The sequence below is a fragment of the Mustela nigripes genome, chromosome 14, assembly GCF_022355385.1.
Source record: "Mustela nigripes isolate SB6536 chromosome 14, MUSNIG.SB6536, whole genome shotgun sequence".
In the NCBI taxonomy this organism is placed as follows: Eukaryota; Metazoa; Chordata; class Mammalia; order Carnivora; family Mustelidae; genus Mustela; species Mustela nigripes.
Window position 1 is genome coordinate 58377131 of NC_081570.1, and position 17144 is coordinate 58394274.

At 42.3% G+C, this 17144-nt stretch overlaps 1 protein-coding gene across 4 annotated transcripts in view; it reads right to left on the reverse strand.

Moving 5' to 3' along the window:
* Positions 1 to 13454, reverse strand: part of PTGER3 (prostaglandin E receptor 3) — a 195811-nt gene extending 182357 nt beyond the window's left edge. For all 4 annotated transcript variants that reach the window (XM_059375112.1, XM_059375111.1, XM_059375110.1 and 1 more), the window contains exon 1: positions 12478 to 13454. In XM_059375112.1, the coding sequence (XP_059231095.1) occupies positions 12478 to 13371 (894 nt within the window). In that variant the 5' untranslated portion in view covers positions 13372 to 13454. The remainder of the gene's footprint in view (positions 1 to 12477) is intronic.
* Positions 13455 to 17144: the final 3690 nt, after the last annotated feature.

Below are 17144 nucleotides of genomic sequence, written 5' to 3' on the forward strand. Positions count from 1 at the left end.
AGAGGGCCACCGCCAACCTCGACACTCCTGTAATTTATGTGAATCAAGCAACGTTCTCCCTGTCTCTGTCTCTCTGTCTCTCTCTCTCTCCTTTTAAGCTTAGTTTGGTCTTCTTCTGGGGATCATGATTCTTATGACATCCTATTATTTCATAAGCAAACTTACTTACTTCTCTTTCCCTGGGTGAGTACCCTGATGTACGCCTCAGGGGGAAAAGAAAAGCAACCATGAGATAGAACTTAATCCTGACTCTGCCCATTATTAGCTGTGTAAGTTTGCAGCAGTCACTTCCTTGTTAAGGAGCCAAAGAGAAAGAAAGCCTTTTGTGGACAGAGCCATCTTACTACCAGAGGCCCAGAGATGAAGAGAGGACCCTATTTCTTGTTAGAGTCAATGGGCAGGGATTAAAGACATTTTAGAATGTCTTATAGAATCTATCCTCAAATCCCTTTCGTTGTGAATACATCCAGTTCTCCAGCTGTCACCCTCTCTCACCTGGATAATTTCAGTACCTTCTCTCTGGTCTCCCTGCCCCTGCTCTTGCCTTTCTGCAATCCAAGGTCTTCTAAAAACATAAATCCAATAATGTCACACCCATTATTCAATCCTTCTAGTGTTCTCTTGAAATAACATCAAAACTCCTTAGTATGGCCTGATCTAGTCCGGCCCCAGCATGGTCTCTTGACCTCAATTTATAGCACTCTACTCCCTCCTTCTCACTTCCCTTCAGCCACACGAGTCTACTCTGTCTCCCTCGAACACACCAGGTGAGGTCTTTGCTGTTCCCACTGCCTAGAATGTCCTTCCTGTAGACCATCCATACCTGGTTCTTTCTTTCGTTCAGGTCTCAGCTAGAATGCTATCTCTCAGAGGCATTGTCCTCTGACAATCTACAGAAATTCCCTAGGCTTCCTCTATCACATCAAGCTTCTTTGTTTTCTTAGCAGTGTTTATCACAATCTGACTTCTAATATACCTATGGATTGACTTTCTTCTACCGTTCCTTGAGAGCAGGGCATTAGTCTATGTCATTACTATAGTTTCAGCAACTAGTACTGTGCCTGGTGGATAGAAAATAATTCACCAATCACTGAAAGTGTGAATGGATAAATGAATTCTAAATGGTCCTCAGCCTTGATCCTATGTTCAAAATTGACAATGGAAAATAATACTATTTTTTTTTTTTTTTTTTAGTCACAACCTCAAGTATTTCTAGGCAGTCACTCAGCAGACAACACATTCCTTGCATTTCACAAGGAAAAGGGCACACCGTCATTCTGATGGGTTATAACATGGAGCCTGGCACACAACTAATATTCAATAGAATATAACTTAAATGATAGAGCATGGCTTCTGTCCCTGACATCGTCAAGGTAACTTCATGTTATTTTGCCATTCATAAATTTAGTGGAACTCCTTGGTACCTAATACAGAAGCATCATAAAACTTAAAAAAATTGTCTCTAAGTAGTTCTTACCTTTATCAACACTTCAATTCAAGCAACATAAGGGAATTGAAATTTTTGTAATAAAAAGAATAACTCAAGATGAATTGAGCTATCTGAGTTACCATGGCTTAGAGAAAAGAGCTTGTCCTTTGATTCCCAGGTTGGCCACTTACTAGCTCTATTATCTTAAATGAATATCTCCCAATCTCTTTCAGTTTTCTGTTTCTTCATTGTCTGTAAATGGAGCCAGTAATGTCTACCTCTTGGGGTAACTGTAAAACATTAAAACAAACAACTGTTCATAAGATAGAGCCCAGCATAGTACTTGGCTCTAAGAGAATTCTTTGCACTCCATGAAAAGCAACAAATTTTCTAGAGGTAAAAGTGTTCAAAGCTTAAACAATCTCACCAAGAATATTTTAGAAAGATATCAAACATTAGATGAGTTGTTTTCCTAAATGGCCTTCATAAGCCAAGAGATTTTATAATGTGAACCCTCTTATTTTATAAATACAGAACAGGAGCATAGAAAAACAATATAACTTGCCTAAGATGAAATATCAAATTCCTATTTCTAATCTTCAAGGCAATCCACCAATACTCTCCTCTCTCCCTCATCCTTCAATCCCTGTTTGACTCATAACATTTCTCCACATGCTCAAACATATGTCAACAAGAACAGATTTTCTTACCATTCCTAGCACACCTGGTTCAATTTTTTCCTTTGTGCATCTGCACAAACTCCTCCTCCACCCCACCAATTCTGTGTCAAACTATGCCCCTCCCTTCTTTTCAAGCAACACTTAAGGGAAAGAAATTTTCTTTACTAATGACTCTACATCTCCATCTGACCTTGGTACTTGTGAGCTATGACACCCTGCCTCTCTAATTCAGGACGCAACAACAGAGTGATACTTCTGGATAAATAAAACAGATCAATGATCAATCCCTCACTCAAACCTTTTAGTTGCTCTCCATCATACTTAAGATGAGAATATAAACACCCAAATAAAACCCACAGGGTTCTGCTTGGTTGGCCCTACCCACCTCCCTGGTCTCACCTTGAAGGGTCTGTCCCTCTTACTCGCTCCAATATATCCACTGGCCTTCTGTCCATTCCTCTAACGTTTTCACTCCTTTCCACCCTGGTGACTCCTCACACTGCTCTTTTGTCCTCAAAGTATAATCCTTCACGATTCATCATAAGTGACATTTTTTTCAGCAGACTTCCTTAACCACCCCACACCCCAGCAAGGGATGGAGTCCTCTTTGACACTGTCTTAAAGTACCTTTTTCTTGCCTTCATAACATGCTTATTGTTTTAGTGATATACATAAGGAATGTAGAAGCTACCTTATTTCTCTATTCAGGTGGACAGAGCAAGTCACATTGGAGCAGACCTCATAGAATAAGAAGTAATTGCTCTGGTAAATGTAGAATGAGTAGATCACATAGTGGAAATTGGTATAACAAAAAAATCCACATAACACTCCTGGTACACACCACTGATCACTTAGGAAGAGGTAAACCGTCATGCTTTCTGGAAAGAAAAAGGTTGGGGGAGGGTTGACAGACTCACCTCTTCTCCCAAGATGTGAAGCTAAGAAAGAAACTTCAAGTAAATTGACTTTGGTTACATTCATTGGAGGGAAAAGACATGGAAAGTTTTACAAGGAAATTCATCAGAAGGGAAAAGCAAACTTGTCAGGAGATGGTCTGAGTACAACCCGGAGACGAAGGACGCAAAAAGGCTGGTTCCACATTGTATGTGTCCTGAGGCCACCTGCCCTCTGGATCCATAAACTGTAGCACAGTGGTTATCCTCTGGGTAATTACTGCTGAGCTTTACACCTGTATTTATGGGTGTGGATTAATTTGTTCTCTGACAATGGCACCCAAGCACAGACCTACTACAGCCTGGGTAGCGACGTGCTCCAGCAGGACCTCAGAACAGCAGTAGACCAGCAGCACTGCCCTTCTGCCCAGAAAAGGCCCATCTGCGGCAGCAGCACCATGTGGCAGCGACAGCAACCATGGTAATGACCCATCAGACTGTAACATTTATTGACTGGAATGACTTTTCTTCATTGTCTCCTACCTCAGGAGGTGGAAAGCTTCATGAAAGAAAATTGTAGAGCACAGATTGCACACCACTTAACGAAAGTGTCATTTACCTGGAATACAATGTGGACAGTGCCCCCTAGAGTTACGTAACTGCTCAACACGGACAGTCCTACGAGTCAGCCCTGGTCACTACGGTACAACCAGGACGAGCAGAATGGCAGGCACACAGCAAGCCCTCAAAAAATAGTTATAGAATGACTGTATAAAACAATGTGTGATACACTTGGTCCTCTTGCACACACATCTCCGCCTCTGCTGAGGAAGTCTTTGGGTGATTCCCTTCACACATCTAATACAGTATGTCCACAAGGGACAGTTTTATCTATTTCAAGCCACAGGAAGTCAGAGCTGAAAGGAAGGTTAGAATTGATAATGGTTTTTATTTTACTGATGAGGAAGGGAAAACCAGGAAGATAAACAGACTTCCATCATGTGGTGGTAAAGCCTAGACCAGAATCCTGGTCTTCTGCTTTCTGGTGCCTTATTCCCTCACTTACTTCTCTAGTCACCTTCTTCTGTTCTGATGAAGCAGAGAGGAGAGCTCAGGAGTCAGGGGGACATTTCCTCACTAACTGCCACTCATGCCTTAGGACTGTTGAGGCAGAGGCATGCAGGTGTGCGCTCCACCAGACCCACGCAAGGTGGCGGGTAGCAGGACATTATCCGGGAAATTTCCTACATGGAGACCACAGTGAAACCTCCTCCCTACTGTCAGGTGAATTCCCCTACATGTTTCTTGTGCTTTATAATCTCTCTTTCAGCATTTTCCACACTAACAACCCATTTCTTTTTCCAAATTTCCCTGAGTCACACCAATAGAAGCATATTCTCAACCGCAGAAAATAACACTCACAAAGTTTGGAAAGTAGGGGGGAAAGATGAAATCTACTTTCAGGAATCAAATATTTTTCAGAAATATCAAAAGATTAGTGAAAATTAGGTCTTTTAAATTACACTTGATTTTTGGAGGGTCAATAATGGCTTAAAAGAAGGAGTCTTGGGATGCCTGGGTAGCTCAGTCAGTTAAGCGTCTGCCTTTGGCTCAGGCCTTGATCCCAGGGTTCTGGCTTGGAGCCCTGCAGGGAGCCTGCTTCTCCCTTACCCTGTGCCACTTCCTCTGCTTGTACTCTCACTCACTCTCTCTCTCTGTTAAGTAAATAAGTAAAATCTTTAACAAAATTTTTTAAAAAGTAAGTAGGCTTCCAACTCTAACTTGACCTTCTGTTTTTGTATTTTCAAGATTTTAAAAAATAGTACTGCTATTTGTACTTCTATTACATAACTTTTACCTAAATTGGCTAATTTCCTTCTTTCTAACAGAGTTAAGGTGTGAAAAATCAAGCCTCCTCTTCTATCTCTGTCACTATCATTCATCTTTAGATTTATGGTTCTTCAAATGCCTATCTTAAAAATTGGTACTGGTAAACTAATATTATACATTTTTAATAAGTGCCAAAATCATTCAGTGAAATGTCTTTCTGATGAATGTTGCCAAAGAGACCGTCTAGGAGGGCCACTGGATGGGAAAATCATACTCTGTGCTATTTATAGACTACAAATAGCATTAATACCTTGTCAGGACCTGGTCTAATTGTGACACAATTTACAACTCCGCGATTCTCACGCTTGGCCTCATTTAAGGATTGTGTAAACAATCTTGGGCTTTGAGTCAGTGGTGGAAATTCTGTTTAGCGTTGATATTAGTGATCATTTCTGAAGAGATCAGAACTGAGTCACCAAGCACACTCTTAAGTCTGCAGGATAATGACTAACAACAATAATGAGATGCACAATTCATTTGACTTAAACATTTGTGTGAGAACAAGTCGGGGTATACAAAAATGTGTCTGACTGGAAAAACAGGGGCACATTCTAGACCTGAAGCAGAGGTCTTCAGAGGGTGAGGCAGTGGTTATACCTCCAGGTTTAGGGAAAAGGGAGATGAGACACAGCATGTTTTAGATGTAGAGAGTTAATTAACAGTCAGCCACGAAGGGGAAAGGATTCCAGAGCTGACAAAACGCAGAGGAGAGATGGTGGCAGGGGGAGAGGGGGAGGGATGAGTTATATCACCTTGTAAAAATTTATGCACCTGAGTTGACCATTTTTCTTATTTTATTTTTTTCTGAAAAGTTCCATTTCTGCACCGCACATTTTCTCCCCCAGTGAACTACAACTACTCAAGCTGTGAAACATCCCTTGTCTCTTTTCTTCAGTTTCTTGGGGGAAAGGTTTATCTGGACACAAGAAATCAACCTTATTATCTGGTAAAACATCATAGTAGTATTCATAATATTAAAGGGATATTCCCAATTATTTACACAAAGATTTATGTTGGTTTTCATTACAATCCTGTGAAATTGGTGGGTGGGTGTTTTTATTCCTACTTTGCCAAAGGAAAGCAAATAGTTCACAAAGATAACAAGTAAATTATCTAAAGTCACACAATTGCTTATGTAACTGGGACTAGATAGGGTCTTCTGATTTAGGTGCTTAGATATTCAAACAATAACTACATACCTTGTATATACACCTTGTATGGCCATGCAATTATGACTGTTGCAGGGAAAAGAACAAGACACAAGACAGATACTGCACCCGGCCTCAGGACGCCAATTGACCAATATGTCCAGGAAAGTGTGACTCAGACTATGACTGGGAAATGCAAGGTAGGTGCTATGGAACCAAATGGCCAGAGCACCCGTTTGGTCAGGTGAGGGTGAAGAAAGTCTTTTCCAACAAATTGACTTCTAACTTGGGACCTTAGGCAATTTGGGAAGGCTGACTACTTGGCAGCTATCAATTAACTGCAGAGTGAAGTGGCCAGTGAAAAAATAGAGAGATGAGAGTTCTGAGTAAAGAGCACAAAGAGTTTCTTGCACTCCATAATTCTACTTCTATATGTGTGTGTGGTGCTCCCCTTGCTAAAGAAGTCACTCATCCAACTGTCATTTCTGCATACAAATGACTATAAAATACTGACATACACTTAGGGGTCAAAATAGAAGGGGAACCTCAAGAAAAATCAGGCTCCTCTGGTTATCTTCCTTAATCTATGGAAGTTGGAATTTTCTAGGGAAAAAGGGGTGCTTTGAGAGGCCATCTAATAATCCTCTAGAAGTATGGAGGGAGTTGAAATACAAACTTCCTACTTATCTCTATGTAAGGAATTGAGGAAAATGGGAGAGTCAAAATTTGACATGTTACAGTTGTAGACCTCTGAGACTTTAGGCATGAGTAAAATAAATGTGGAACACTGTTGTATTAGAAAAAAATATTACACAAATGTGGGGCACCTAGGTGGCTCTTTCAGTTAAGCAACTGACTTGGTTTCCTCCCTTCATGATCTCAGGTTCCTGAGATGGAGTCCCAAGTTGGTGTCCATGCTCAGCAAGGAGTTTGCTTGAGATTCTTTCCCTCTGACCCTTCCCTGCTCGCTCTCTCTCTCTGTCACCCAAATAAATAATAAAATCTTCAGAAAAAAATACACAAATGTAAGAAGTTTAAGGGAGGACTACCCACCCAACCTCCCTGCAATGCAAGGCCAGAACTAGAAGCTGAAACATGACGCAGAATCCCTCACTACCAATCCGGGAGGATTCATCACCCCCGGAGGAATCATTGTCTGTTACAAATGTGTTCAGCACATATTCCTGAAGGTTATTCCCAGAAAACTGAACCCATGGAAACTTTCTTAATTGATTTCTTGACCTTTACACCTTTTTCAAAAGAGAAAAGCCTATGAGTCACAATTATGTTATAAGTCTAGACCATCTGAATTTCTTCAAATAGGATGGCTTAAGAACTGTTTAATTCTTGGCTCTCTCTGTTATACTCAAAATAAAAAAAAAAATCTGTGTTCTTTAAGCCATGATTTATATAATTAATCTTCAAGTTATATTAGTTTCTAGATATATCATTTAGATAATCCACCTTCACCATATGTACTCTGTCTAAAACCCTAGTGACTCAGGAGCCTGTTCTTACAAAAAATAACTGGCCATCCAGTCTCCTTTCTAGGTTTCCCATTCCTGTGTATTGAACTATCATTCTTCCCAGTAAGAGAACACGAGAATAACATAAGTGGGAAAAATATCTTAAATGTCTAATGGTCTGACCTCCAAACTTTACAGATAAAAAGACAAATGAGTTGCCCAGGGCCCACTATTACAGCTAGAATTCCTGTCAAAAACAAAAAAATCAACAACAAAAAAAGCTCAAAGTTAATGATAGCTAGTTCTAATATTCTTTATACTTGCATTTTTTGAATGAGAAAATAGTAGAAAATATTGGCAATCTTACAGGATGCAGTTAAATGGTATAATGGATGTGAAAATATTAACCACAGTGAAGAGGACAGATGCACAAGAAACGTCTTTCAATCAATCACAGAAATTGACCATTCTGACAACTTCAGTTCTCTATTCCTTTTCCTTCTCTGACTCATCTCTTCCCACCGTCTCTACCCTAAAGCCCTAACTGACTTGTAAAAGCAACTCATAACTATTCTCTCTTTTCCATTTTCCAGTCCAAATCTATCTACACACCACAGCCATATCAATCTTTGCAAACCTTCTCCCCTGTTCAGAAACTCAAAATAGAAGTTCTATGGTTGACTGGCAAAAGAATGCTGTCCTCACCCCATGTTCATCTTAACAACCTCAGGCTGATCCCATAAACCTTTTCAAAGCATTTTTCCCATGGTTCTAGTGGACACATTCTGTTCTGGTTTGTGGGGCACTCTCACGTGAGGAGCTCTTAGCTGCAAGGTCAAGCACTGCCGTCCCGCTTCTTCCCTGAAGTCTACACTGCTAAAGTCAGACGGACATTCCTCCCAGAACCAAAGGCACTAATTACATCGAATCTTGTGTTGTCCTCTAATTTTTTCACTCATAAATGTGGGGATTCTGCTTCTCTGAGCAGATTATAGCTCTTCCACCAGTTTTCAGTAATTCTACCTAATATCCTCTCCACAGTGCTTAAAATGTACTGCAATAAACAAAAAAGTAAAGAATTCTGAATAAACTCCATTCTTATAAAAACAAATTAGAGATGGGGCACCTGGGTGGCTCAGTAGGTTAAAGCCTCTGCCTTCAGCTCAGGTCATGATTCCAGGGTTCAGGGATCGAGCCCCACATCAGGCTCTCTGCTCAGCAGGGAGCCTGCTTCTTCCTCTCTCTCTGGCTGCCTCTCTGCCTACTTGTGATCTCTGTCTGTCAAATAGATAAAAATTTAAAAAAATAATAGAGATTTTTTTCCCTCCACAATGGCCAGTTCACATGTGTAATCATTTTCTCTGAAGCAACATCCTAAATAAGGCAGAAATTTACAGGCAGAGAAAATTAGCAATTCCATAATACTTTTCTGTACTATAAACAATGTTACCTCTGTAAATAATCTACCCCGTATAATAATAACATGTGGTATATTTAAGGCAAGTTTCATATATCAGTTATTCATATATCAGTTATATCAGTTATTCCTTAAATTTAAAGAAGTCACATCCACATTGTGAAATATTTTCTTGAATTGAAGCATCCCTATTTACATTTATGGATACTGAGCAGAATTTGGAAGCTCAAGATTAAAGGCAGAAATTTCTATGGCTGCTTTTATCCAGTTCCAAAGTTGTAGTTGAGAAACATTGGTCCTCTGCCCTCCTTTTTCACAATGTTAGTTTTATATTTACTATTTTTTAAAAGATTTATGTATATTTATTTGAGGGAGAGAGTGAGAGAGAGAGAGAGAGAGAGAGAGAGAGAAGGAGCAGGGGGAGGGGCAGAAGGAGAGGGAGAAGCAGACTCCCCTCTGAGCAGAGAGCCCTACATGGGCCTGATTCCTGGACCCCAGTATCATGACCTGACCTGAAGGTAAACCCTAAGCAGACTGAGCCACACAGGTGCCCCATATATTTACTATTTTTAAGAGAGTGACCGTGTTAGCCATATTCCACCTGTTTGGGGAGGGTCAGGTTTACACAAGCGCACTATTACACAAACACCAGAGGAACAACACAAGATGTACTCATGACTTTTGGTGAACAACACCCTGAGGTGATTCCTGTTTCTGGAAACTTGGCTATCATCTTTAATACCTGGACTATTTGGTGAATTTGATTCATAAAAAATAAAATAATAATAAAAAGTCAAATAAATTGCATTGCTGAGTCAACTAGTTGATTCCAACAGGATTTGATGCCACATAGAAACATAAAGTGACCACAAATTGTAGATCATTTATCATAACGACATCATTTCCCACTGTATTCTCAATTTCACATCTCACATTTTGTGAAGTTTCTGGAAAAAAGAAAAGTAAAAAAGTTTTGTTTCCACCATAGATAAACCTCTAAGTATTTATGTGGCAGAAACTTACTGCAGGTTGGATTTTTTTTATAATGGTATCTATTCTTTGCTAAGTTTTCCAGCAGTAACATTGAATATTACTATAGTTGTGATAGTCTTAAAAATAAGATATACTCAGGACCCATTTAAGTTAAACGTGAATAATTAGATTAGTATCATGCACACAACTCAACAAAAACTAATAAGGAATCTATATTTTTCTACAGTTATAAAACAGATGTAAAAAAAGATCTTTCACTTCAACATTAACACACATTAAAAATTTAATTCACTAAGTTCGTGTTTTTATTCCTACAATTCCCTAACTTACTAAGAAAGCAGTTTTCCCAGTTTCTTCTCTTTGCAATAGCTTTTTACTGCAGATCTTTCTGACAATATTGGAAGGTTTAACTTCAATGGTGCACAAAACAGAAGACAGAACCATCTCCTTTGGTTTAAAAAATACCTACTTTGGAAACCATGAATTTCTCCTCTTTGATATGATTACATGTTAAATTTATTTCATTTTAAGTTTAATGTATTTATAAGAAATGAATCAACAGAGTCTCTGATACAAAGTTGTAAGCCCGTTAATATCTTTTGAATGCGTTAATTAAATAGGAGTAGTTCCTGGTGATTCACACACCTGTACCCCTGGGGATAAAAATATATGTTTATAAAAAATAAAAAATTAAAATAAATAAATAAATAGGAGTAGTTCCAAATATGTTTTTCTGAAGAGAGTGAGTTTTACTATCCTAGCTTACAACTTTCAAAATTGATCTAAATTCTTAGAGTTATCATGCTTGTGACATTAGAATCAAAATTATGAAATAAAAACACACTACATAGTTTCTCTTCGTCAGCTTAGCTGTATAGATAAGCATTTTATTTGTGTAATTTAATTGCATTTCTTTTAAGATATAAAGTGTGTGATAAGAGCAAACTCAGTCTCAAATGACAGCTGTGAAAAACTCAGATACTCCGTCTTTAAAGTTATGTTAATTACCACATTCATAAAGTGTTTCTTTTTTAGAACTCTTTCTCCCTTCTGTTTGGGCCCCGGCGTACCCCCAACCATAGAAGTAAATATGCCTAAAATTGGTGCTGGTCTTGATAAGCCATGGTGATGACATCAGCCTGAGTTCTAGCTCCTGGAACGCAGAACTGTGACCACACAGTGACTTGTGAGCAGCTAGGTCCCGACACAGCTCTCCTTGTCACCACGTGTCACTGATTTGGAGCCAAGACTTGTACTCTAAATATACTGCACCAGTTAAACACAGGTATTCTGGCATATCTGCTTGGTCAAATGCAAGGGAGAGAGAGAGGGAAGAGGAACTAAGGTTTTGTTTTTAAATATGAGGAATTTAAAACTAAATGTGGTACAAAGCAATGTCAATATACCACTCAATCACCTGCTTAAAAATGGTAAATTTCATGTTATGTATATTTCATCACCAGAAAGAAAAACTATTTGAGAGTGGTTCTGAAAACTGTGTCCATGGATTTCAGAAGTTTTTCACAACTGTCTAGTAACTTTCCAGGTCCAATATTTAATCCACTATAATTCTGCCACATTTACCAGATCACTCTTTCTGCCATACCTCCTTAGTAAGCCAGGCTGCTTGGAACCTAAACAAATCCATTCATCAGGTGTTTCTAAACTATATTCACCCACAGAAATCTCTAGCTGAAAGTACCACAGAGGAAAATCTGGAAAGTACCAGGTAAAGCTGGGTGTAACACAAGGAGCAAGTGTAAACATCACTTGCTCCCAGGCTGTGAACCTCTATGAGGAGCTAGGAAGTGCAGAAACCCCCAGGATCCTATCTCAGGACTGGCTCTGCCACAGCCCTGCATGTTTGGCACAAGGGCATGCAAAGGATGGTCAGAGTTTCCAGGCTTTAGGGTTCCACCAACGGAATGTGGGTTCAAACAATTCCTAGAGGATACAAGCACCATTCAAAAGGTCTGAGGCAGGCTGCGACAGCAGCAAGACCTATCTTCACTCTCTTGTTTCCAGTCAAGAGTGAGCCTGCAAGAAAGGTTAGCTCGGTTCTGCTGGGCAAGCGCACACTGCTGCCTCAGGAGCTGCAGGACGTCTGTGCCTGCCTGCTCTCCCAGGTAGGGTACGTCCAGAGACTGAAAATCGCCTCAGCTTGCAAAAGATATTTGAAATTAGGAGAAAACGCACAACACCAGGCTATAGTTGTTACAGCCATTCTGCTCCCACTGCACCCGTTAGAAACCCGTATCTGTGCACACGCACTGAAATGACAGCTGGGCATCTTCCTACTTTCTCTGGTTAGAATGTAAGCAGCCCTGTGGTCTCCAGTTGTGCGTAAACAAAACCTAGGAGGATGTCTGGCACTTGAAAGGTGCTCAGCAAATAAATGAGGAGCTCAACTCCGAAGCCACAATCAAGATAGGGGGACAGAGGCCTCTCCAATCCTCTGTGGTTGCAAACACACCTATGCAGGTGCTGCCACATCCAGAGGCTTCCTTGGCCCGCCACCACGCGCGCCCGCCCCGACCTCCGCACTCGCTGGAACTACGTACCAGCAACGGCGACCAGCAGACTGACAGCACGCACATGATCCCCATGAGCTGGATGGCCGTCTCGGTGGTGATCCGGCCCCACTGGGCGCCGGACTGCGACGCCGTGGCCTTGGCCCGGCAGCGGGACACCAGGGCCTTAATGGTGGCCAGGTTACAGGCGAAGGTGACGGCCAGCGCCGAGAGCCCCAGGAAGGCAAAGGTGGAGGCGAAGAAGAGGTTGCCCCAGTTGTGCGAAGCGCTAGTCCCGTTGCCTCCTTCCCCGGTGCTAATGAAGCACCATGTCCCGGGCCACTGGATGGTGTACTGGCCTACGCCCAGCACCGGCAGCAGGGCGAAGGCGAGCACCGCCAGCCACACGCCGAGCAGCACCGCGCGGGTGGCGCGCGTCTTCATGTGGCTCGCGTACCAGTGCGGCGCCCGGATGGCCAGCGCCCGCTCGACGGCCATGGCGCTGGCGATGAAGAGCGAGGAGAGCCCAAAGACGGTCATGGTCAGACCGAAGAAGGTGCAGAGCCTCCCCGACGGGTCGAGATGCTCCCAGCGCTGCTTGGACAGGTACACGACGATGACCACCGGGCTGGTGAGCAGTTGCCCGACCAGGTCTGTGAGCGCCAGCCAGCCGATGCACAGCAGGAACGACTTCTTGCGCTTGCTCTCCCGCCGCCGGTAGCTCCGCGACACGAGCAGCATGGCCAGCGCGTTGCCCACGAAGCCGGTGATCAACATGGTGATCGGGAAGGCTACCGACACCGAGCCGCAGTCCTCGCGGGGGTCCCGGGAACCTGTGAGGTTGCCCCGCGCCGCGGCGGAGAGCTCGGGCGACCACATGTCCGGGTAAGAGTGGTTGAGGCGGGTACAGAAAGGGGCGCTCCCGTCGCCCCGGGTCTCCTTCATGTTGGCTTCGAGGTGAGGAGGGGACGGTGCCCGCAGAGCAGCAGCGGGAGCTGGCGGGCGGGGCGCGGGCGGCGGCGAAGGTCGGTGTCCACCCGGACTGGGGCTAGGGCTGGGCTGCCCTCCATGATGCGGGGCGTAGCCTCCGCCTCACTTCTTTCCTCTGGCGGCGGCGCCCCGCCGTCGGCTCCGGGAAGCCTGTAGCTCCGAGGCGCGCGAGGTGCGGGCCCCTTCTATAAGGCCGCGGAGGGCGGGGCGCCCGGGGGTGTGGGCATCAGTGCGCTGGGAGGAGGATGGAGAAGCAACCGTGCGCGTCTCTCGGCTGCTGCGTGACCGCTGTCCTGGGCCGCCTGGGCTGGAAACTCCCAGGAGGACTCCTTGCTCCCACTCCTGGCCGGACGGGACGCCTAGCCAGTCCTCTCTTCCCTGCGCGGCGCCTCCTCCTCTTCTTTGCCAGAGGAGCGCCCGTGGGCGGCCGGGACTAAAATGTCTCCCAGCGCTTCCAGACCCTGGGCAACTTGCCAAGGCCGACCTGAGCGCCCGCCCCCCTCCTCACCCATCCACCGACTCTAACGTAGGGACTCGATCCTCGTCCTGAAGCTCTTTTGTAACCCTGGCAAGTGTAAATCACCTTGTCCCTAAGCGATCCAGGCAGACCACACTCTGAGTAGCTGAACGTGAACTTTTCTCCCTTTATGTCCTCTGGGGCTCCAGAAGGATCGCGAGCCGACCATGCTGCTCTGTTGCCAGAGGGCGCTTTGAAAGTACAAAACTAATAGCGTCTTGAGAGAAGGGATTCCTAAAGAGAAACAAAATCGGACGCTGGAATCCAAAGATGAAACCTCAACCACCGCTCTCCACTTAAAAATCTTCCCCTCCCCCCGTTAAAAAAATTAGACAGGGCTAAAGTGCCTAGAGGCAGGTAGCACCCACTTGGTTGTCTGAGATCGTGAAATCAACTGCCGCCTGCCTATGGGAGCTGGAGCGACTGGGTGCGGAGAGAAGCAAGCTCTTCCCAGAGCCTTCAACCATTCTCCAATCCTTGCCCATTCTCATACAGTTAGGACTAGAAGCTGTAGTTATATGTTAGGAAGGTCTTCACATTGAGTGAAAATAGGCATAATTGTCTAGTAACATCTTTTGTTAAACCAATATTTAGTGTGTTTTCACAGTCTCCTGTTCTTTCAGAGATCTTCCAAGGTCCTGTTGCTATTATTACTCCCCTTTGACGATGAGGTACTCAGGCTCCATGAAAGTTGAGGGATATGCCCAAGGTCTTCCAGCAATTCTCCAGCTTCTGTCTTTACAGTGCCGTTTGTGTGGATACCGAAACCACTCTTAGCAGAGGAAAATCAATAGTAACATTGTTCCCACATTTTGGAAGGGTCTAGTTTTTCTGACTCTGCCCATTGTCCAGGAAATGAAAATATTTAAAAATATTTATAAATTTCATTTTTCTTCATATTTAAGAAATTAAACCTGATCATATAGCTGTGTGAATACCATTAACTCAGACTTCAGACTGACTTCTGTAGCAAGCCGGGTTAGCTCCTTGCTTTTCCTAGCTTAGTTGGTATCTTTTATGGCTGTAAATGAATGGTAGGTGATGGGAATGGAGTATGTTCTCACATTCTTTCTTTCTGTGCTGTTGTATTGATTCTGTTTTGAGAGCTTGAAAACTATCATTATGGGATTTATATAGTTTTTGATTTTTTAAAATATTTCATTTATTTTTGAGAAAGCACATACAAGGTGCGGAGGAGCGGAGGGAGAAGCAGAAGCAGGCTCCTTGCTGAACAAGAAGCTGGACTCAATTCCAGGACTCTGGGATCATGACCAGAGCTGAAGGCAGCTGTTCAACTAGCTAAGCCACCCAGGCATCCGGATTTATATACTTTTTAAAGGAGAAGAACAAAAATGTAATTTAAACTTCATATTGACAGCACACATTAATGAAATGATAGTATTATTTTGTGTTTTGATATCATTTAATTTTTTTAAATTTTTTCTTAAAGATTATTTATTTAGTTGTCAGAGAGAGAGAGCGCGCACACAAGTAGGGGGAGAGGCAGTTTGAGGGAGAAGCAGGCTCCCTGCTGAGCAAGGAGCCTGGTGAATAAGGCTCCAGACTTGATCCCAGGACTTCTGGGATTATGACTCGAGCTGAAGGCAGATGCTTAACCAATTGAGCTATCCAGGCATCCCATGAGTTTTCTCTTTTAAAATGTCATGTTTCTAATGAGAACAACAGCTAGGAAGGAATACTAAAGTGGTTTACTTTTTAAATCTTTCCCAAACTTTTATTAATTCAAAATAATCTGAAACCCATAATTGTGAAAGATTTTTCCCTAAAATGTCATTTTAAAAATAAGATCATAGTTGATGTTATTATTAGATATATACTTTATCTTAAGCATATGGATGAAAGTACATATCAAATTTTTTCAGCAGTCTCTAGTAGAATTATATATTTAAAGACTTAAGACTTTTTCATGATTTAAACAGCGAAAAAGGCAAAGTTGATGTTTTTCAGTTACATCAAAAATTTTTCTCTGGGGTGCCTGGGTGGCTCAGTGGGTTAAAGCCTCTGCCTTGGGCTCGGGTCATGGTCCCAGGGTTCTAAGATCGAGCCCCGTATCTATCGGGCTCTCTGCTCAGCGGGGAGCCTGCTTCCGCCTCTCTCTCTGCCTGCTTCTATGCCTACTTGTGATCTCTGTCAAATAATAAATAAAATCTTAAATAAAAATTATTCTCATCTTTATGAACATTTGACTTACTTGAATTTTACTTTCCCCCTTGCAGTGCATGTTGCAGCTAACTGGACTTTATAAGAGTAACAAGCATCTCGTAGAGATTATGCTGAGTGAAATAAGTCAAGCCGAGAGAGTCAATTATATGGTTTCACTTATTTGTGGAGCATAACAAATAGCATGGAGGACATGGGGAGTTAGAGAGGAGAAGGGAGTTGGGGGAAATTGGAAGGGGAGGTGAACCATGAGAGACTATGGACTCTGAAAAACAATCTGAGGGTTTTGAAGGGGCGGGGAGTGGGAGGTTGGGGTACCAGGTGGTGGCTATTATAGAGGACACGGATTGCATGGAGCACTGGGTGTGGTGCAAAATAATGAATACTGTTATCCTGAAAATAAATAAAAAATAAATTTAAAAAAAAAAAGCTAACTGGACTTTATAAGAGTAACAAGCATCGCGTAGTATGGAAGAATTAATGTTAGACTCTTCACTCATCTCTATACAAAAGCTCTAAATGTGTTGCATTTCAGATCTTTTGCACAACACTTTCCTTTCAGCAGTTTGCTTCATCTTACTCTAAGTTGTCTGCTTTGTAGTTATTTACCTTATAGTGATTTAGGGGATCTGAGGAGTCACAGAATAAGATACTGCCAGTTAGACTCTGGTTGTCTAAGCAGTCTGAATTGTGTTGGTCTGAAACACTAGCACCCTCTAGTGACCAACCTAATAACATCCTGTGCACCATAAAAAGAATTTCTAAATGAGAGTTATGTGCTTTACTTAAGGAACCTCTGATATCTTTCTTAGAGATCTACTCACTAATACACAACTATGGTCATTTTGTTTTCCTTTGAGTGCACAAACTGTCATGTCTGCTTGATCAATACACCAGTGGAGTATTAAAGTTAGGTCAGATCATTGAAAGACCACATTTTCAAATTTTTTTTTTTAAATGTAAGTATATGTTCATACATTATCTAGTTTTAAATTAAATCCCTATCTAGAAATGATTTTAATCTATAGAT